Source organism: Athene noctua, chromosome 1, assembly GCF_965140245.1.
Source record: "Athene noctua chromosome 1, bAthNoc1.hap1.1, whole genome shotgun sequence".
NCBI classification, from domain to species: Eukaryota; Metazoa; Chordata; class Aves; order Strigiformes; family Strigidae; genus Athene; species Athene noctua.
This window is the reverse complement of record NC_134037.1, coordinates 194,570,427-194,594,065: the sequence shown is the minus strand read 5'-3', so window position 1 is coordinate 194,594,065 and position 23,639 is coordinate 194,570,427. Positions and strand designations below refer to the sequence as shown.

The 23,639-nt window shown below is 41.4% G+C and overlaps 1 protein-coding gene across 1 annotated transcript; it reads right to left on the bottom strand.

Annotated features, from left to right (window-relative positions):
* Positions 1-1,158: 1,158 nt before the first annotated feature.
* On the bottom strand, positions 1,159-15,190 carry IL1R2 (interleukin 1 receptor type 2). The gene is given in 10 exon segments (XM_074930308.1): positions 1,159-2,733; positions 4,042-4,187; positions 6,584-6,719; positions 7,963-8,028; positions 9,109-9,283; positions 10,706-10,880; positions 12,972-13,230; positions 13,335-13,416; positions 13,418-13,466; positions 15,165-15,190. Coding segments are annotated over 10 exon segments (1,242 nt in total). The 3' UTR covers positions 1,159-2,605.
* Between the last annotated feature and the right edge of the window lie 8,449 nt (positions 15,191-23,639).

Below are 23,639 nucleotides of genomic sequence, written 5' to 3'. Positions count from 1 at the left end.
AGTGCTGGAAAAATCACACCCCTCCAGGAAAGAGCTGCCACCCCCAAAGAGCCATCTCATATATTCCTTCCCACCCAAGTCATACACCAGCACTTTGTTTTGGTTTTTATTTTTTTTCTATTTTTCACATAATATTTTCAAAAACAATACAGACCATGTTACCCTTGTTTACAATACAAATCAATGTAAAACATTTACATCATGTAGGTTACTTGTTCAAGTCTACCTGTGAAACATTTACACAATGTAGTTCACTTGAACAAGTCTACCTACGATGAAAGCCTTCAGAATATTACAATATCAGTAGTAAGTGAAGGAAATATCACTTCATAAAAGATAAACCTTTGCTTCTTTACATTCCCTTTGTATTCAGGACACCACTGAGTATGTAACAGTAGTTTTCTGTATGCCTAATTTTTATCTCACATTCACAGTTCTTTCTCCCTCTCTAGTTTGGAGGAGGATCTGAGGTATTTAACTTTCTTATGTCACCAATATTCCATATATTAAAAGTTTTACTTTTTTTCCACTACTTAGTGGAATCCAACCCTGCTCCTACAGCCAGATGTGTTATCACACTACTCTTGGAGGATAAAGATGGATAGGAAGAACAAATCACATTTTGAAAGGCTACACTTAATGGCAAATCTTAATTTGTTCTTTAGCTACAGACTAGCAATTGGTTGATAAAAATGAGCATTCCTGATGTACCTAAAACATCTTTCGTGTTCCTTCCAGCAATGGTCAGCTCATCTATAGTTTTCTTCCTTCGAAGAACAGATATCCAAGTGGATGTTTTCCACACTTGCAGCCACCTTTTTCCCATCTGCCCATAAAATATATGTATTCTTCACCATCATCTTTAGCACCCTGCACTTGGAAAAAATTAAGTCTGTGGTCTTCGTTGGTTGCTATTGACTCAGACTGTGTAAGAAATCTAATCTCTGTGCCTGTATCTTCACAGCAAACGTTTAGAATATTTAAAGGGAGACTTTGATTTAAATATCATAAAATGTGAAGGTTCTTCTAATAGACTGAAGGGTTTCTTAATTCAAGCCACATTCCAGTCTTTAAAACCCTTCCAGATATTTATTGGGCTGAACTCAGAACCAGCTATAAGAGGTGATGGAAAGGAATGAGATTATGGCCTCTCCCAGATGGATGCAAGTCTTTATTTCTCTAGTCTGTGGGCGCACATGCAGTTCTAACATTCTTACTTTACAATTTGTTTCTCTGGAGTCAACATTCTTCCTGACTATTTCTTTTCCAACTGAGTTTGAAAAACCTCTGGGCTGATTTACCTGAACAAAAAGCTTTATCTTCAGTATCTGTGAGAGGTGTCAGGTATGGGTCTGTAACGATCTGGATCTTAAGACTGGCTCTCTTCCCCTCCCATACAGCTGAAGATAATACACATTATATATAATGGAACTATTTCTCAGCTAAGTGTTACCTCTTATCATTCTACTCATTCTGATCCTCAAATTACAACATACTCACTGATTATTTATCGCTTCCTTCTGATTTATGTCAAGACTGGAATCCAGTCAGATTAACCACAGGCAGTATTTTGCATCACGAGTAATCGATTTGCGTACTTCAATTTAAGGGACACAAGTTTCCTGAAGCTGCACCAGCTTTAGACTGGTGGAGACTTATTGCTTATGGGATTCTATGCCAGATTTTTATACTCAGAGAGGAGAATCAGGCCAGTCGTGAAAGAGTTAGAGGCACAGAAGGTCAAGACTGTACATTATAACTGGTAATGTGTCCAATCACTTCCAGGAATAAAACTGTGTTAGTCAAATGACTCTCAAAACACTAAAATATCGCTCCAAATTCTTTTCTTGGCAAAGATAACAATATGTTACAGCTGCCTATGAATCTCTAGCTATGAGATACTGGTAGATAAAACAGAACTGAATTCTCCAGTGTGCAATTATCTGTTATGCTGATGTAGTTATCTCTGGGGGAGGGATATTCTAAGACAGTCCATTTAAGCAAACAGTAATCCAAATGGTAAAAAAAATTTAGATTTTCTGTGGAAAAGTTTGTAGATATACAGTTACCATGACAACTCTGGAACCTCTGGAAAAGGGAAAAAACTGATTCTTTTTAGACTGAAGTAAAATAAAATTAGTTTGGATGCCTAAGAAAACTGCATTTTCACTCTCATGTTGAATAGTTCTTCTGTAGCAAGCTTTCTCAGCTTCTAGTTCTAGATTTGCGGGGGTTTATTTTCCTTTTTTTTTTTTTTTAACAATAAGATTATTGGAATTACAAAGGGCAAGAGCACCTCCCTTTTCCTAACCTTCCCATATCCAGGACATATTCCTGGTATTCTGTGTTCCAAAATGCTACACATTGCACCCTAGCTGCAAAATAATAGAAGCAGGTTTCCTGCATCTAGGCAGCATAAAAATGCAAACTTACATTTATAACTTCATCAGATTGTAGAAGACTTGGAGAAGAGGAAAATATCTGATATATATATCCATCTGTCAGGAAAGCAGTATGTCTGGTCTGAAATGTCTCTCTGTGTCTCATGTGAAAGATAGCCAGGATGATTTTTTGTTCTGTTGGCGGTTGGAGAATAAAGCAGATTTTAAACCTTTGTTATTGTGTATCCTTTATCATCTCTCTGCTTCCAGCACTTGTGTATGCATATCACCCCCACGATCATGCAGGCCAATGCTACAGGAATCATCGCAATGTACCAGGACAAGCCAACAGCTGGAAAAGTAAAGAAATGAAATATTTAAAAAAACCCCTCCCAGGAACATAGTTCTCTAAGTTCAAGGAGGAAGAGGAGAAATCACAATTAAAAGGATGTCTGCAAATTAACCTTCCAGGAGGGTTGATCACCTGTGAAAGGAAAAGGCCTATTGATTGAGCACTCTGGGAAATGAGTTTATGAAGATGGGAGAAAGAATTGGAAAACAATAAAGGGTGAGAATTTAAAGCTCAATCCTTTTGCACACACATGACTCTTCCCAACCCTTTCTCAGGGTGGCTATGTGCTTTCTATCTTAATTAGCAGAAAATAAAAGCACTGCGTGGAGAGGGAGTACATGACAGCTAGCCCACCCTCAAGCTCTCTGGGTAGTATTCTCATACAGAACAGCCTACAAATTACTAATGATCGTCAAGACTCTGAGCTTTTTCCAAAAATACAGTTAATTTCCAAGACCAGTGTCCATCCAGACCATTTGGGATTATTCCAGCCTATATTGGTTCATGGTTTGCCACCTCTGTAGTAATACCTGTGTATCTTATGTAAAACAAGGGCAGCACAACATCAAGCAAATTAGTCCAAATCCCTACAAATCGTAGGATGCTGGAGTGAGTCATGAGTTATAACTCATAATGAAGACTGTAAATGTTCATGTGCCTCTGTAAGACAGTGTGAGCAAGCATTGGTGATTCATCAACGTCATGCAAAGAAACAATTAGTATTGCTTCACATTGTTTTTACAGCTGGTTCTTGGCCAATGGTCTATCATACTGCAACTGATTAATATTAACATTAATTGCTCTGATCTTAGGTCTTCTTCTTCCATCACTAGGAGTCAAAATAACAACAACCATGGTAATTTACACTTATTGTTACTTTGGTGGTAGTCTGTGCATGAAGAGAAGGAACACTCTGGTCTTTATTCTGCTATTGTCTTTTCTTTTTTTTTAGTTTTTCACTGCTTGTTGAGGAACTGGAGGACATCTGGCCCTGCTGCACCCAATGGGAGTTTGCCAGTAGTTTCACTGGAGCCATCGTTTCACAAAGCGTATCTCAGTTGGAGCCCTATCCAATGAATAGATATACCAGCACAGATCCTTATTCCTGCAGAAGATGTCAGTGAATGATTCACACAGAAAGTGTAATTTGTGAACAGGCTGTTTCAAAATCTACAGGTGAAAGAGGCAACCAGTTTTTCCCCAGGCAATAATTCTTCCTGATACTAGCTCTGACTGTATAAAAGGCTTGGATGATAATTTAGCATTCGAATACTGATAACATCCCAAATAAGCAGTCAAACTAGTTACCTTCCTGCTTGACCCTTGTTGGCAGTACTTGATATCCATATCTGTTCTGGGCCAGACACGTAAAGTCAGTGTAAAAATCCACTTCTTCGACAGAATCAAAAATCAGTGGCACTTCAATGAAGTTTTCACCATTTTCTACAATTTCTCTGGAAGAAAAAGAAAATTTTAATGTTAAATCCTTTTATAAGCTTTCTTTTCTCTCTTTGATGTGTTCATTCTAACAGCACATTGCAAGAAAATGCTTTGGAGGACAACTGTGTTGTCCAGCCCAGATGTGCCAACAATCTGAGTCTCAGAAATCAGTACCCACCCTGCACTTGTTGAATCTTCCAGGAAAAAAAGATCTGAATTTGTCTTGCAAAAATAAATTAAAAAGAGGGAAGAAAGGCAAACAGAATTCTGTGTACCTTTGAGCTCTCTACACGGTGTTGTGGAAGGAACTAATTCCTTCTCTCTGACCACCTATTCATTTCTGAGATTAATTCTTACCATCAGCTGGAAGAGGACACATGGAGAACGTAACCCTGCAAATGCTCACTCAGCAAACTGAACCCCCATTCCTGTCTATCATGTACCCAAAACCAAGAGCTCAATACAAGAAACTGCCTAGGAAGTTTCCAGCTTCCTGATTGTTTCATCAGTCCAACTATTTAAAAGTGGTTTTCTAGCTGCAGTCAAATGTTGTCTCTTGATACCTTCTAGTTATTGCTGGAGCAGTTGTCCAGCTGCTCTTTAATGATTTGATTGTGAGTCTGCTATCCACTGCAGCAGTGCAGTTCCCTGTGCCCTCCTCCCAGCACTGTGCCCCAGGAAAGCAGCAATATGACAGTGGGTGCTTTGCCAGAAATTTCAGCAGGAAATTTTTGTTCCCAGTGGCATTTGGCCTGCTTTGCCTTACTGCCATCCTGAGGGCTTCCAGCAGAACTGGGGTGTCTCACACACTGTAGGCTCCGCATGAGCCCTAGCTGGCATGGTCCCTGTCCTTGTGCAATTGAATAATAATATCTAAGAGTAATAATTATGGTCCCCATCCTTGTGCAATTGAATAATAATATCTAAGAGTAATAATTATTGTGATAGTAATAAGAAAAATAAATTTGAAAGTCCAAGTAAGAAAGTACATGTGTTACTCTATTCTAAAGCCTGCAGAGACTGCAGCCACAGTACATTTTATGACACCTGACCACAGGAGCCGTAACACACTATCACTTATCCATGTAAACAACATTATAATTTAATGGTCTCAATCATGTGGTGGGAAATGTAAAAACACGTCAGGGCTTGGGCATACCATGTTTACCTCTGGCTGCAGCTGTGCAATAAACTAAATATGGCCAGGTTGTTATCTGGCACTGATGGCCACAAATGGCCAAAACCATCTCACATCCATACCTGTTAAACACTCTTGTCCCTCAAAATAGGGATGTCACATCCCTAGACTCTGTTGGGAATGGTCCCTGCCCCATGCTAAATCCTAATCAACAACCAGGAGCTCTTTGGGAAGTTGCTAGCTGGTGAGTGACCAGTTTAGCCATTAACAGCAGGGGCAATGGCATCTCAGAGCCCAGGAACCTTCCCAGCTCTGTCCACCAGTGCAGGCAAAGCCAACGTGACCTAGGTGATGTGCCGATTTTTGTGGACATCGTCAAATGAGAGATAAAACATGACAACTTGGACCCCAATGAAGAGATTTCAGCTGGTAGGTGTACCTCACGTTTGTATGCACTAAAAGTATGCCTGAATGTAGCGAGATAGTGCTGCTCAGGTGCATGACACAGATACAGAAAGATCTTTTCTCTCCTTTCCTAGTGGGAAAAGCCTTGAGGCATGCAGCTATGAGGCAGCTGAGAGAAGGCTTAGCAAGACTGGATGAGACAATGGATCAGGGCATGAGGATATGTGACATCCTGCTTTTTCCTCCCACCAGCATCCCCTCCAGAGCTTCCCTGGTGACAGCTCTAGCACTCAATGGGTGTCTGTGTGAGTCAGTTTAACTCACTAATGTGGAAAAGAACAAGCCTAATGGGAAAAATAATTATATATTAAAAAAAACCCACAAACAAACAAAAACCAACCAATCAAACAAAAATCCCCAACAAGCCACTGGATAGCTTTTTGTTGTCTTAGTGTGTTCAGAGAACCTCATGGATGTCTGGGAGAGGATGTTGCCATTTTACTGGCATGGGACAAAGAGAGAGATAAGAGAAGCACTGGGAAGGATCAAATCCCATTGCTTTCCACTGCAGTCAGCTCTTATATAAACTCAGCTGCCTATAAAAATGTGCTTCAAGTTTAAACCTCAAAGTTGGCTCATTTGCAGTACTCCATGAATAAAAAACAGAGATAAAGAATTGATTTCACCCTGCCTGGGTTGGTTTTGGAGGTTTTTTTGTTTGTCTGACTATTTTATTCTCAGCTCTCACTTGCACTTGAGATCTGTCTATATCCCATTCAATTACGTGTCATCCAGCTGCACTGAGAGCCCCTGTAACACTTGCATTTTAAATAATAAGCATAGGGAAACACTTTCACCCAGACTTACTGTCGTTCTCCCTCTGTGACTCTGCTTTGCTTGTAAACCACATCGACGATGGTGTCATTTGCTAGCCATTCCACATCGGTATGGACGTGGCTGCTCAGTCCAACAAACACTTTGCATGGGAGAGTCATCTTGGAGCCTGTTGGTAAAAGAAAGATTAAAGAAACCATTTGGATACATATGCAGAACTACTCTTGGTCAAAACCAGCATCTCCAGTGGGAGATCAAGCTCCCACACATGTCAAGCACCACTACATTAAAAACCGAAGTTAAGCCCCAGATTGCTTTTGAACCCCTCGTCCTTGGTAGCAAGATCCTTCAGTTTGGCAGGCCTTCCTGCTGCTAAGCAAATTATTTTTCCATTGCAGCAGTTAGTAATTCTTGCACTAGACACATTCCTCACGAGGCAAAGCTGTGTTCTTGTGGTCTTGCTCACTCTGACGTACTGCAGCCCAAAGGGTACGGTACAGTTTACCACTCTGGTGCAACTGCATTAACCAGCAGCGTGGCTTCAGTCAGAGGTGCTGTGGGCAAGGGCATTCAGCTCAAGGTGGGTTCTCCAGAGATAAAGTGATCATGCAAAAATTCAGAAATTTTGCTATAATTATTGTAACTCAGAGCTAAGGATAAAGAGCCTTCAGACTGGTGCATATCGATATTCTGTGGAAAACACAGGGCTCAGTAATGCATTCATTTTTACAATTTTATCTGTGCAGATGGTGATAAAAGGTATATGAAATTCTCCGTGGAGCTAGGTAAGCAGAAAAAAATGACTGGTAGTCCTACACTGATGGAAAGAAAATTGGTGGGGAAAACTAAGACATAATAGGACGCAGCTATGTGTATAGTACCCAAGTAAAAAAAAGCTTAGTGTAAAATATATCTGGCATTTTCTGGGAAGAGGAAATGCAAGAGAAATTTGTTGCCATAATATAATCCTCAATGAAAAATTGAGATTCTATCAAGGTACTTGCTAACTAACAACTGTCTAGGTCAGACAGTAAAAAGCAATGAAAAAATGTGTTCTTCCAAAAGAGCTAAATGGTTCATTCGAAACTACCAGATAAACTAGACAAATTTGAGGGCATATTGAAAAAGTTCTTAGTGAAGAGGGAACTCTGGACAGCTGATCTAATGGTGCAAACATGCTTTTATTGCTGCATTAGTGGCTAAAGTCTACAGCAGTTCTACAGCTTCTCTTACATGGAAATGGCATCTAGCTGTAGACAGTAAGAAGCAAAAACTACTCCAGTACCGACCCTCAGCTAATATAATCGAGACCAGAAGAACTACAACAATTTATGCCAACAAATTACACCATAAGAGGACCTGCTCTAATTTTTGCCTGATTAGATTCTTCCAAAAATAATGTGGGGCCTTACCAAGAGCAGCTGATGTTGTCTTTTGCGTTGGATACACAATTATTGGGGTCATTATCTTTTCTTGTTCTGGAGAAAGAGAACAGAGTCAGCGCTGGCACAACAGGAAATGTGGGCGTTGCCCCAGAACTACAGACAGAAATGTGCCCCTTTCCTCAGCATCTTTCACCTCCCAGGAAAACATTTGATTATTAAGCCCACTGGCAAAGAGCCACATTCCAATTTCCCAGAGAAAATTCCCCACAGCCCAGAGATCTGTATTTGTGGAGACAGATAGGACCAAGCTCACATCTTGATCCTGAAAGCTGCACCATGAGGAATTTATGGCAGATGAGTGTCTTTCGGAAGCATCAGCAACATTAGGCACTAAGCACGCTCTTTCCTGGGAGCAGTGAGCGCCGAGATCCTTGCACACCCATTTTATGCTTGCAAAAATAGAAAAGCCGCAAGCTTAAGCAGAGAAAGGATGTGTGCCTGTGACCGCAGGATTACACCCTCAGCGCTCCCACACCACGCAGGCGTTCAGATTTCTAAAATCACCTCCACCGGCGGGCAGCAGGACCCAGCCGGAGGGAGCGGGCCCCCCCTGCGGCGGTCCCCGGTGCGGGCGGGCGGCGGGGCGGGGCGATGGGCGGAGCGATGGGAGATGGACGGTGGTGGGACGGGCTGAGCTCGCGGGGAAGGGCGATGGGCGGGTACGGGGGCGGGGTGGACGGAGAGGGGCGTGGCCGTGCATGCGGCGCCTGGGCACGCCCGCCCCCTGCTGGCCGCTCGGCGGGGCGGGCCGAGCCCGTTTCAGCTGTTTGCGAAATAGCGGCCTTCCCCCCGCCTGAGCGTTTTATTTCCTAAGCCCTCTAAGGTCATTTGCAGTGACGGCCCCCACCCTCAAGACATAAATTATTCGGTTTGACAACCACAGGCACTTGCAACATCGAGTTCTGCCTCTCTCAAACGTGCTCTAAGTCAGGCAGGGGGGTGACTCCCGCCCTGCCGGGGGGCTGTGGGAAACTCATCCCTGCCAAAGCAAGCGCTTGTGGCGTCCCGCTTCCCTTGGCAGCGCTGGGAGGCTGAGTATGAGTTCCTCTCCTAAGTCTCATTAACAAGAGATCTTTCTTCAGTGCTGTAATGCTTTCAGGCGTCAATATTTACCAACAGTCTGCAGCTGAATTGTTCTGGTGACTTCGTACATTACACCTTCAAATGGAAATGACATCTTGCAGGTGTAATAGCCAGCATCTGTTGGTAGTACAGAAGTCATGATCAGAGAAGTTGACCCTTTCAGAATTACGAATTTTTCATTGTCGTCTTCCAAAGGCAGAGCATCCTGGAGAAAGGAGACCAACTGATGTTATGGCTCAGGTAGGTGTGGTTACAGCCCATGTAGCTTCCAGACAAAATTACTTATCCCTGTCTCTCTGTTATTAAAAGTTCACTTATCACTGGGAAAAGTGAGCAATTCCACTTTCTCACCAAAGGGCAAGTTGTTCACTTGTGTATCCATCTCTAAAATGCTATGAGTCACAATATGAAGTGCAAAGAATCACTATTTTAATCTATCTACAAATGTGTGTGTATAGCTGTTAAATAAAATGCACATTTTAAAATGGAAAAAGATATAATCAGCTCTTTCCTGAGTCCTCTTAAGAGTAATCGTCTAAACCAAAACCATTTTAGTAACCGTGACAGTTTTTACAACACTACTACTTTCCATGCATTACCTCATAAGACTAATATTCTAAGTCATTTTTTGAAGACAAATACTAGTAATTGTGCAAGTTTTCACAAAAGTCTTACCCTACATGATGTTATAAACTGTGATAAATTTCTGCTCTGTAACACTAAGGCCCACACACAGGTTGGAGCCCTGCTAGGAACAATGATGTTCCTTCTCCATGAAGGCAGGCTGGCTCCTTCTGGCAGTTGTAACAAGAATCATATTGAGGGGGACAGCCTTTTAATTGGACAAGTGGGTTATATCCTGCTTCTGAAGAGAATCCTGAGCAGAAGAATTTTGTCAGTATGATCACAATCACAACATGGGCACTGCTGTATGAAGCCAGCCTAGGTATCGCATCCTATGGTAAGAATGATAGCTGCACAAGACAGAGCACACGGACATAGTGGAAGTGTAAATAAATGCTCAACCAGCTATTATGAAAATGTAAGAAGAATCCTGTGCTGTCCTGTGTGAGATTGTATAGCTGAGATGAACAACGGAAGGATATTTGACCTTACAGGCAAAACCAGACTTGCCTACTTGAAAAGCCATCGAATGGCAACTTAAGCAAGAGAACACTGTAAGCATTGTGCAATGACTCCAGTGTTTCCAAATGCTGTATTCCAGTTGATTACTGAAAGCTAGCCCATCTGAACAGCTCACATGGGGTAAGCATCACTGGGAGGTCTTATTTTATAGGATTCACTAGAGGGGCCATAAAAAGAAGCACAGCACCAAAGAGAAGGGCCTAATCTGAAGTGGCAAACCCTGGAGTCAGGGTAGGTAATCTAGCCTTAAAAGTAGTTACACTGCTTGTGAGAGCATATAACAAGTGGAGAACTTCACCCTGTGCTGAGTCCACCCCAGAGAAACTTTCTTGAAATATATACATCTGCCCCACAATTCCCAGGGTATTATGCTGTGCTCATGACTTTAACATGATGTTCAGAAGAAACAGAAAGTGGAGATGTATGTGCCTTTACAAACAGGTTGGGATTAGGCCTTGCACAAAGGAGGTGAAAGTTCTACCTTGTACCACTTGAGCTCCAGGCTTGTCCTATTTGGTGTAAAATCCCACAGTTCAGGGCAAACGATCTTTCCAGAGGTGAAAGTGAAGAGGATCTGGAGATAGGCAATCTCCCGAGCAGCTCTCTTCTCTACAACTGTGAGATGGATAGAGACCTCAGCGCAGTAGGACGAGTTCCTGCAGACAAGGAGGGGAGAGGTGAGCACCCACCAGTCATGAGGGGAACTCGAGTGACACCCTTGGTTTCCTCTTGGCTCTGTTTCCCTGGGATGCTGGAAAATCACTGGTACTGTTTTTTTGGCACAATCTAAACATGTTGCTGATACATGTCTGCCTTGGAGCTTCAGTCTTTTCTATTTTGTACACCATGTTTGCCGTGCACTCAGGCTAATGATTTTAATTTTGCAAGGAGGGGGAATAAGTCCACCTGAACAGTAGCAGGTGTGTCATGAACCCTCCACCGTTTCCTTGAAAGAGGTCTTGACTGTGAAAACCCTAATGATTGGCATTGAAGGATGAAATAAAAAACTTAAAGCATGTATTAAAATATATCTGCAACTACTATAGCACATTCAGTAGGTATTTCTGTGGGTACATATTATTTTGCATAGAAAAGAAGGCATTTCTGTTTTGAAATTTTGCAATATTTAACTTTTATTTCTGGCCCCAAGTGACAAAAAAATCGCTCCCAGTCCCAGGGAGGATCAACCTGGGGGACACAGGTGCTTAAACTATGTTCCTTTATAACCTCTGAAATCCTGTCTTGGAGATGCCTCCACCCAGGGAGGGCAGTACCAGACCCCTGCAGAGGCCATCAAAGCTCTACTGCTAGGGCACTGTGACTAGCTGTCTCCTACATGTCAGATGTAAATGACATTCAAATCTAAATCCAAAATACCTGCTCAGCAGAAGCAGAGATCTGTGATACTTGCTTCTACCCTCATTTTACAGAGTGTTGAAGAAAAATATCTGGTGACTTCCCCATGGGATCATTTGCAAAGGAAATACATTTTGTTTGTATTTTATTAATTCTCTAATAATGTTAGCAATGAAGCTATGTACTCTGCTCTTGTGTATCTTTTCCAAACAGATTTCACTATAGCTGTCAGTAACACTGCCACAGTGTTACAGGTTGAGGAACTGAGGCAGGATAGTCCAGAAAGGGGATTAAAAAACACCCTTCAAAGTCTCAGGCAACTACTCTGTGTTCCAGGACAATATTTGCCACCTTTTGTTGTTCTGGCCTCACTATCAAAGTCTTCTCTTCTGCTTCACCTCTGCGATCACTGCTGAGACATGCAGAAAGGTCGACGCAATATGCCAAGCATGATTTATTAACTTGAGTTCTGCCTGTCCATCTCTTCTACTGCTGACACATGTCACTCATGAGGTGTGCTTTGCCAGCAAGGAAACTGCACTCTACGCAGGCAATTTCAAGCATGTACAGATATGTTTTCCACTATAGACCCCAGAACAAGATGTCAGTTGCCTGGGGCATATTGGGAGCCTGACTGGAAGGAGGAGCTGGCAGGAAACAAGGACCTGGGACACCTTCTGGAGTTCAGGCTCTAATGTTGATGGATGTTTTTGACTTCCTTGGTCCCCCAGAAATCCAGACCCCGGTACCTCTTTTGAAACCATATAGTGGGCTGTCAGATAGTCAGAAAAAGATGACTAAGCCTCAGCCCACTGCAGTGTCACAGGTCTTGTCCCAGCCTAGTAAATACCTGTAGGGTCTTACGACAGATCTTCCAGCAAAACCAAGTCAGTCAAAGTCTGGTTTAAAATGTGAAGCAGAAGAAAAGTAAACACCAGGGATAAGGAAGAGGGAAGAAAGAAGCCACTCCAGAGCCTTTGTATATGCTTTGTAAGTCAATCTGAAGTGCAAAGAAGGCTATTTGCTTTTCTGGAGCTGTATCAGGAGGGTTGCAGTCTGCAGAACTCCCTGCCTGTAGCATGTCCCTGCTTGCCATAGCACTAACAGGCTCATAAATATGCTAGAAGAAACTCTCAAGTACACTATTTCCTCAGGAGGTGTTAGCCAGAGTGGTGATACTGTGTCATTATTTATCCAGATTTCAGTATATGTATCTATACACACAATGCATTTAAGAGTTCTGACTTTCCACATTTTTTTCTCTAGTAAAGTTGTTGAAGACATTATCTTATTCAGACATGCTCTGAACACAACTGGAGTTTAGAATCAAGCTAATGCATTTTAGACATAGTCATCTTGCTAATGCAGTGGATTTTCTTTTAAATACCCACCTTCTGGTACAGATGTATACTCCTGAGTCTTCTAGCATTGCCGGGAAGAACCATAGTGCATCTCCTTTTGCCCAGATTCTTTGATCTTCATCTTTTCTTGATATCATGGTTTTTGAACCATTTTTATACCATGTAATATTAGGGGTCAAGGCAGAAAAATCCAAATGTTTGTATCTGGGGGAAGGGCATTTCAGAACCACAGGTTCTCCATGCAGTTCATAGTAATGTTTGAAAAACACGGTGTGATCTGAGCAGTTTTCTATACAAATCAGAGATATTTTTCCATTACTGCCAGCCAGGCACATGGAAAAAAAAAAAAAAAAAAGGAGAGGTAGATAGAAGGAAAAAACCCCATGCCCTTACCTGTGCTTTTGACTTGCTGGAGTCTGAAAGCAGAGGTGCCTGCTGTGCATGCCACGAGGACAAAGAAGAGCCCATGCATTTTTTTCCCAGAGGAAATTGGAAGGAGAAGATTGAGGGAAAGTGTCTTGAAATCTACAGGGAAGTTTATCACAAGACAGAAGATACAAAGAAAATACTCAATGTTAACTTAAGAGTTAACTTCTCTTTTATTCACTCTGGACCTGGTGAGCTTTGGTTCACCCTTAATGAGCAGAAAGGCTTCTTCATCCCTAGTTTAGGGGGGCTGACTTGTGGTACAAGAGCATCTGGCTTGGCACAAGCATATCACTTCTTTCCCTTTTCTTTCACTCGAGAGATGAAAATGACATACCACAAGATGATGCTATCCCCACAGCTTTTCAGTGCAACAGCTACAAGTGGAGAAATCTAGCTCTGCTTATTTTGCAAAAAGACTGAGGCACAGGTCAGGTGCTTCGAGTTAGCTATAGTGTAGTGGCTTGGGTGAACACAGGAGCAAAGATGCAGCAGATCAGACTTTAGCTCTCTTAAGCAGACACTTCAAGTGTCTCCCAAGGTTATATGGCCCTCATTAAATCTTGTGAGACTTTATCTTCCCCTCTATGGCCAAAGAAGGCCAGCTAGCGTAGATCAGGCTGCAGGCAAGCTTCCTGCTATAAATAGAACCAAGCTTTTAAAGTCTCCAACAAATGTTTCTCTTGGGACAAAAATCTTTGACTCCCATGGCATGCACACCCATCCTGCTGTTGGTGCGCAAGTGAGTTTTCAGCATGGACACTTACCATCTGTGCTAAAAAATGATAAGGAAACCCCTGACCAACTTGTCATAAAAATCAGACATGGTGACACTAAGGGAAAACAAAACTATCCATTGCCAATCATTCATTAATTGTCATCTGTATCGGCCTGGCATGGGCAAAGCAGCTTCTGCGTACATCACTGAATGCTTTCTGGTCTGCCACAAAGTTTCAGCTGCTGCTACTCAGTTGATTGATTGTGTGTTATCTTAGTATATCACAGGGAAAAATACATAAAGCATTATATATATATATATATATATAGGCATGAGTTCATGCTCTATGTAAGGTATTTATGTGCAATATAGTACACATATGCACATGATACATACTATTTCCATTTTATATACAGAAATGTAAATCACATGCATTTAACATTAGCCTAACACTATGATTGTCCCATAAGATTAATATTAAATGACCAGACAACTACTTCAAGTTGTATCCAAAAAAACCCCCACAATTGTATCAGTATAATACAGTCATATTCATAGGTACTCACCTTCAGGCATCTTCTGCGTATCCCATCATGCTCATATTTATAATGCATTTTTAATCCAAATTTGTCCCTGTTCTAGTAGCTATATTTATCTGACATCTGATAGTTTGACTATAATAAACTATATTTCCAGCTTATTGTCATCTCTACAACACCACAAAGCCAACCTCTTGCTCAATAGTACTGTTTCATAACCACGGGTTGTCTCCCCTACCGCTATATCTGCAAGGATTTCCAGGGCATTGGCATGGAGCTGTAGCCCCTCTCAGGGCTACACCTGGAAGAGAGGCTAGTGGCTTTGTCTGTGGCATTAACAAACCCCACAGTTCACATGTAATAACTTGTAACAGGGGAATTTCTCTCTCATTAGATCCTTTGCCTGATGGAAATACTTGGTTATTTTTTTCAGAGCTTTACAGTCCCTTTGGTTTAGTATCTAGCAATCACAATAAACCCTACACAATCTGCGGGTTTAAGGGAAATTTTCATTCCCAAATTTCCACCAGATCCACTTACCTGTGCTTCTGCAGTCTTTCAGTCATTAACTTCTCATGAAAAGATATGACTGAAAATTTCTGGTGAGGACCTTATATAGGGTTTAGCTCAACACACAGCGGAAATTTGTCTCTCATTGCCCAATCAGATTTGTGTCAGAACCAAATGACATTTTAGACACACCTTTCTTTCCTTCTGTGGAGTGAGGATGAGAGAAACAGAGACACACACAGAGAGAAAATATGTATTTGGATTTCCCCCAAAACAGGAAATGACTGCTAAATACATGATTACATTTCCCTTTTTCTGACGAATGGCAGTTTTCATACACTCATGTCTTCACGTGACTATTTCACGCTCTACCTACAATAAAAAATTCTCATGGGTAACAAAAGGTGTCCTGCAGCGTAGTCAGCATCTAAATAATTGCAATCTTCACATAATGGGATTTAGCAAGTTCTCTATGGACATGGACAACATAAATCTTCTGTGATATCCCAAATCACTTGTGAATCAGTAATGGGTTGATTCCCCTTTCCTTCCATAACATCCATCTTGGTGTCACAGCTTACCTTAAGGCTCTCTTTGCAATGGAGAATAAAGAATTAACAGACATAAGCAGATTATGGCGTCCATATTCATGAGCAGAAGGGATAAGAAATGGGTTATGAATTGTGGCAATGTTGACCACCACCTGTTTAGAACAATCTAGTGGAGGACTTCAGTCTAGAACTGGGCCACAAGACAGTTTTTCCTGTGCCTTGTCCTGACATGTAATGCATTCTGCAGCAAATGCCTTTCTCTTGGTCCCTCAGGGACCAGATGCCTTGCACTGCCTCATTGCTAGCCCAAGAAAGCAGTGTATGGTGTCTGACTGACCTGCTAGAGCTGGACTCAACAGCCAGATCCCTGCTCACAGACCTCAGTAAAATAATCTCCCCTCCCCAGACTTTGTAAACCTCAGCTGAGCAGCCCTGGTCTGGAGCACTGGGGTCCTAGCCTAAGGCTCGGGCTGTGTGGTGCTCTCACTAATGAAATAATGACTGAATAACAAAAACAACATAGCTGTTTATCATGGTAGGCGTGTAAGTACCATTATTTATTTAACTGTAACTTAATTCATGAACTCTTTCTTTAACTAATATCAGCTTCAGTTATACCAGAGACCTCAGAATGCTGTTTAAGAGATGAAAAATTATCAGCTTTTGACACCGTGCTGCCATCTACTATGAAAAGAAGAAAAGTATAGATGATGACATCTATTAATATATTGCAATATTTGGGGTTGTGTCATATGCTTGTGTTGCACATATTCTTTTGTGCAGGCAATATCCACCACATTACGGCAACTTCAGTAAATAAACAAAAAGAAAAAAAAAATCAAGAAGCCCCATATTTCAATTTGTAACGGTCTTTACAGTTTCTGTAACCTGATCAACACAGCCATTGCAGTGGTTTCTATAGCTATCAGCCCCACACATGGTTGCCTGCTTCTCCTTAAGCAGTCCTGTTATCCATGAACCTGAAAGGCTGATAATGCAACTAAAATTAGTTACTGTCCTGCAGTGCTCCATCTTCTCTGTGAAAAGAAGGACCTCCATTGATGCTAAGCTCCCCCTTTTGGGCTATGAAACCACTGGTCTTGCCTTCTGAAGCCTCTGCACTTCATTCTGAGAATCTAACATCATGAATTATAAAATAATTTCAGTTCTTACATTTCCAGTTCACTGTATGGCAACCAGACTGAATGGCTGACAGATTGGGTGACCTGTGTTATATTAAGTCTAAGTTCAGGCTATTACTATGTGAATAACTTTTGCAATATAGGTGGGAATCTCTAATGGTAACATTGGTCACAGGAGCCAGGCAAGTTCCCAGAAAATGTCAGACATTTACCAGACTCAAAGAGAGCAAAACTTCAGGAAATTGAGTTTGATGTCTTTGAAAAGATTGTACCTACCAATGAATGCTGCAAATGCATTCATTGCACTGACTGAGTAAAGCCATCCAACAGCAAGCTGTTCAATGAGCAGCAGAACTAGCATCACTGGCTTTTCTGGAGATTTGTGCTCCATACCCTTAACACACACAGCCCGCCTTCACTGCAGCCATTTCAGCTCTCCCTTCGTGGCCTTTCCCCCATACGTTCCAGCCCTTTCCTTTCCCCCAACTTCATGTCCTCTGCTCCCACCTCACTCATGACTAAGTTTGTCTAGGCCAGGTGCAGAACATCCCTGGTCTCACTCACAACCACATCAATGCTAACTGGTCAACTTCTCATTGCCCATCAGGATGTGTAAGGACAGAGCTCGACCTGACTTTCCCTCCGTGAGGCAATGCTTTGGGTTTTCCATCTGCGCACACCTGCAGTGACCAGTTTTCCTCATGCTACTACAACTCCAGACTCTTTGAATCCTTCAGCCTGCTTCATCTGCATTTTCCAAGGGGCTGTGTTTTCAAAGTGAGTTGATATTGTAGTAACATATGCTGTCCTGCCTTAGAAAACTAAACTAAAATCAAATAGCTGCAGAGTAGCTGTGCAGTTCCCAGATAGCATAATACCTTCAGGTACACTTTACAAGGATCAACACTTCTAATCAACTTTCTTCAGAAAAGCTCTTCCTTGGCTGTCTTTTTCCCAGAATATGTTCTGATCCCATGCACCAGTACCAGGACTTTAAGTTGAAATAGCATATCTGGAGGTACAAAAGTCTGGTTTAAAATCACTCAGAAAGAAATGAAAGATAGAACAAATATTTTTTTAGGAGCTGTCTGCTGAGAAGGCCGTGTCACTTTGCGGTCAGTCATTACTGAATATTTATAAACAGAAATATGCAAGTCTAGCAGCTATATATATAGTGAGACTCTTCTATGGAAGTTGGTGTCATTCTGTGGTTTCGCTATGCTGATGATTCATTTATACAGCTCAAGATGCTGGAGTATAGCTGTGAAATTCCTAACTTGAAGACTAGGCTATTCCCCATATGTCTCACCCATTGCTCATCTCACTAGATCACTATTTCCCACACCAGAACTACATGCAGCTGCCTTGCCACATTTGGGTGGATTTTGCTCTCCTAGGACAACCCAATAAAATAATCAAAATCTCAAGTAATATTTAGCATTCTGACAGTTTCTTGCAACAGAGGCTTTCAAAAGGCCTCCACAAGCAAGATTTGTCTTTATTATCCCTGGTCCATGGAAGGGGAAAAGGAAATTCAGGCATCATGGAGTGGGAATAAGACCATTTCTATAAGGGACAGTTAAAGTGCCACATTTTTTTTGTGACTCCCAGGTTCTGCTGTCTGTCCTGGAGGAAATCATCACGGCAGCTCTGTGGCTGATGATGTTTAGCATCCAGGAACTGCACTCACATGGACTTTGCAACTTATTCTGTTACTCAGTTTGGCTGAGGCAGCTTCACGCAATTAAAAATAGGAGAATATTTCTCTGGTTCACATAAGAATGAGGCAGTGAGGCATTAAGAAATACTGAATGTTGAAAGCTGACTGGCAAGCAGATGCAAAGTAAACCACAACTATTGCACCAACACATGTTCTTGGGTTTATTGATATGGGTAAACCTGGTTTTAATAATTTATAATGTCCTTGTGCACAGTTCCCAGATGGGCTCTTGGGGAGCAAAGAAATGGAGAGGGAAGAAACAAAGCTATCCAACTCTGAGAATCACCAAATAGATGGTACAGAAAGAGAAAGACTAAACAGAGAAATTAGCCCAATGCACAACAGATGCCAAGAATACAGGAATTTGCATGCTTATCCAAAGGAATAAGTGCTGTCATACATCAGTTGTATATGACTGACTGGGAGAAACAGGAGGAGATGGGCCAAGAGACATACACTTTGTCATGAGAGAGTGCTCATTTGGCCAGAGCAGCGACAGCTTGGTTACAGATTGCCTCCCCACTATGGGCTCCCGGGATTTCCACAAATCCTTTCACTGCAAAAGAAACTAGACGGGCTGTGAAGAATAGTTATACTGTCGAGAGCTGGAAGGGGCAGGGAGGAGGAGACCATCATTGTAGAAGTCAGCAGGCTGTGAGGAACAAAGTAATGGCTAGAAAGGCCCAGAGCCAGAAGCAATGAGGCCAAAAGTACTTCAAGAAACAAAAAGTACCTCACCTGCCCTCACCACAAATGGAGGTTGAGTTGACCAAGGGGACTCTCCCTGCATCAGTCATCCATGATGTAAACATCACACCCATGCTGGCAATACCTGTCTGGGACACTGGAAGTTCTTTATCTTGCTCATCAGTGCAGCACATAGACTGCCAGCAGCAGATTAAATTGTCTGTGCACAGACATGCAGCCATAGACTGGTGAAATAAAGAAATTGTTTCCAAAAAAAGTGGGATTTGCTGGCTTTTTATTTAAGGAAGAAAACTATTCTTGGGCACAGTCTTGGGCATGGATGCATGTGTGCATCTTTGCAGATCTGCAGATGATGACTGACAAGGCTGGTAGACCGCAACTTGCAACTCAGCTTGAGCACTTCCCCAAGTTACCAGCCGTCCTCACTGCTTCATAGAGTAAGCCTACAGCATACATTATCTACCATGGCTCAGCACAGGGCTTTAGGCAAATCTGCAACACTAACATGGTCACGCACCATGTCAGGGCTGAACAGTGAGGCTGACTGGGAGTGGATGATGCCAAGGAGAACAGCAAAGAGACATTTCCCACAGCTATGGTGTCTTCTCAGACCACAGGCAGTGTGAGTCAGTAGGGACACTAAGGAAAAAAGCAAACCTGAGATTGCTGATTAGGGGTTTTTTTTTTTCCCTCTACGTCCAAAATCTCAGTGTTTGCTTGTAACCATGATCAGCCTTTTTATATATGAAGCAACATAATGTGCTCTGTGGTCTTGCACATGAAAAGTATAGAGGGATTTTAAAATACAGTAGTGATTACAAAAATCCCACGGTAACAGTAGACAGGGAAGGAGCTGTGTCCAGCTGAGGAGCATGAAGTCGTATAGAGTTACATGAGCCAGAACAACAGGGACAACATAAGATTTCTAAATCAGTTCCGGTGCTTGGTTTAAGCAGCCAACCCAACAGTCAGGGAATTCCAGAAGCAAAGAGAAAAAGAGATGACAAAGATTTTTGTTCATGATTGCCTTTTTCTTAGTTGAACTTAAGTTTAATTGTTAAAAAGTAACTTCATAGCTATGAAAAACTGTGACAAATACATGTCCTTAGATTAGGGAAAAATTTAGCTGGTATGGATCACACATTACTGTAGGTGTACTGGGAGGGTAATATTAACCCTTCATTTTTAATTACATGTTCCTGAATAAAGTATTTTTCTCACCAAGAAGATGAAGCAATTTATTTAAGACAGGCAGTAAATCTCCTCATTTATCTTAGTTTTACTATCCTCTGACACACAAGTATATTTCATACACTTGTTTAAAGAAGCAGGAGTATGAAATACACTTGGTGGGTACAGTTACCCAAGGTATTTCTTTCCTACTCCACTACCTCAATGTGTAATTCATTATTATCACAGGAGTTGTGGGGAGGTGGAGGAACACAGTGCAAAACATATGAAAGTGCATATCGTATAGAAATAAAGACACCAAAGTTTCAGCTGTACTTGGCATTCTTCCTTAGTATTTATACTGTATTTAGTGTCATGATGGTTGGCAATTCTGACTAGCATCAAGAGTTGCTTGAGAAACAAGATAGACTTGTTCTGGATCAGTGATATAATGGAAGAGGGGGTTACAAATAAATGAATAACAAATAAATAGATTAAACAGATACTGCTTCTCAATGGGGGAGGGAGGGAATCAATGTATTTGGAAAGAGGAATTAGGAGAAATCAAGTCACTTCGGAAGAAAAAAGAGACAATCCCAACAGCACCGTTATCCTCCTAAAGAAGAAATGCAAGAACAACCTAAACTGGTTGCAAGATCATATTTGCTTGCAATAAAGATGAGGTAGGCTGAGTCTTTCATTTTATATTTATCTGTTCAGTTGGTGCACATACGCTGTGATGCACTGAAGAAAGTAAGATTTTGTTCTGTTCATTCAGGTTAGTTAATGAACGTATTTGTTTTAACAAAAACAGTTACCATCAGCTGAGTTTGGAGGATTCTGTTATGTTCATAATGGCTGACCACAGAACAGGAGTACAAATACACATGGGGCAACAAAACTAATCTTAGAAGGATTTCAGCCTTCAAATGCACTGAGCTAAGCCTTTGTCCAGCACATGATGTTCTATACCAGCTGAAAAGGGAACTCATCATTTCAACAGCTGTTTTTTAAAGACTTTGAGAGGATTTTGCATACAGTGGTAAAGTCAAGACAATATTTAATGCTAGTTGTTTAAATCATTGCTATCAAATCTATTTTGAATAGAAAAACAGGGATTTTAACAATATTGCTTTGCTATGCAAATCTTTCTTAATCATGATCTGGAAGAGTATTCCTCAGACTTAGTTAATTGGAAATAGGGATAATCCAACATGAGGGTTTACCATTTACAGGAAAATTTGAGTAACTTTAATTAAAGATTGTGAGAAAGTGATGGTTTTTTCCTTTAGAACATCCCTGGATTGAGAGCTTCCTTTGCAGCAAAACTGAGATCCCTGAAGGTCCTTCTAGCTGTAGCTTCCAGGATCTGTTATCTCAGGGGCATTTATTTTACTGGGGACCCAACAGAGCCCTGCACTTACTTTAAGGACAGCTCACCAAACCTGATCTTCTCATAAGTGCTGAGCCATTCCCCTTCACGGAAAACTGGAAGATCTCAGGACCTTTACAAGTTACTGTTTTGATTAATGTACAAGTCCTTGTGCATTGGCTTCCCAGGGAGAGTGTTTTCGGCAGGATGTATGAATAATTGATGCAGCTCTTGGCTTGATACCATAGTTACGGGAACAAAAGTAAAAATGGGGAACTGAATTTAACCATTAATACCATAATGATATGGCAGCACTGTTTGAACCCCTTTAACCATCGTTAGCTCCCTTGAAGTTGCAACTGGCCAGTTCTGCACAGCTGGGACACAGCACTCAGCAACAGGGTATCTTGCTGTTCCTCAATGGTTCAGAGCTGCTGCTTGTTTCACAACGTGTTTATAAAACTAGTCTGAGATTAAAGGGTTGTAATTACATGTTCCATGCAGAGGTTGTAGGATCTTTTTCTGAGTTTTAAAACATCCAAGAGAAATCCTGGATATAAGAGATAAGTAAGAAAGCATATACTCTGTGGCACTCTAATGGTGATTTTTAGATTCATTAGAAACTCTCTCTCTCTTTTGATACATAGATTGAGACAAAGAGAAAAAAAAAAAAAAAAGTAAAACAGAGACATATACATATCCATACATGGAGAAATACAGAGGCTGCCACCTGCTGAGAGGAAAGGATTCTATTCCAATTGCAAAAGTCCCCAAAAGAACGGTGGAAATGAAAGCCCTGCAGGGTTTCTGTCCTGCTTTGCTGTCTGTTTTCTCATTGCCCCATGCAAAGCGAAACAGCTACAGGATGCTGCTGTGTTTACTGGGGGACACCAGAATAATCTGGCCAAAACTGTTTAGTGTAAAATGGCAAATGTTTGAAGAACCTCAAAACTATTTTACAGAAAAATGCCAGCCTAAAAACGTTTACTTATTAATAACACAGCTAATAGCGTTTTAGTGATGTTTACATGTGTAGTGAATATTTATATAGTTCTACAACAGTAAAAAGTTTAGTGGCAGCAGAACTGTGTCATTTTAGGTCAAAATCCATTAATGAGTTTGCTGGTGATACCATGTTTATTAGATGATGACAGCCTCTTGCAGGGCCCTCACAGCTAAGCATTCCTGGAGCCATCAGATCTAGGATGCCACCCTCCAGCGCTTTCTCAGACCACTTGTCTCTTCATCTTAGGATAAATTTATTTCTTCACTTTCCAGAATCACTGCTATAAAAGAAGAGAATAATTTTTCTAGTATATACTAACATCATTAAATTATTCTTATTTCTGAAGGCCTGGTGGAACAGAGAGAGGAAAGGTCTGAATTTTTCTGGCACTGCAGTCTGCCAAAGGGAGATATGCAGTGTTTTCTTAACAATGTAAGCAGCCACAGGTTTTAACTCTCTACTTAAACGAGCATTTCAAAACCTTGTAATGTTGTAATGAAGAAAAGTGCCTGGCGAGACTGTTCCTTAAGGCTGCACTTTCTGAGAAAATGAAGAAACAGCACCTTGAGGAAAGGATTGTGTTCATGTGCCAACTCTGAGGTTTTTGTAAGAGGGGTTTTCATCAGAAGTAGTGCACAGAAGGAATAATGAACTAAAGAGGCTATGTTTTCAACAGGGCTTATGCCTGACTCAGGATCTGTCCTGGGTAATTTCAAGTTTCTTTGGGTTCAGCTGTTTCATGTTCAATAAACAAAACGCAGGATTTGCAAAGCCTATAGTATTTTATGCACATTATTAAGCCCGTTTCAGAAACAGATCTTCCTAGACAGGGGACA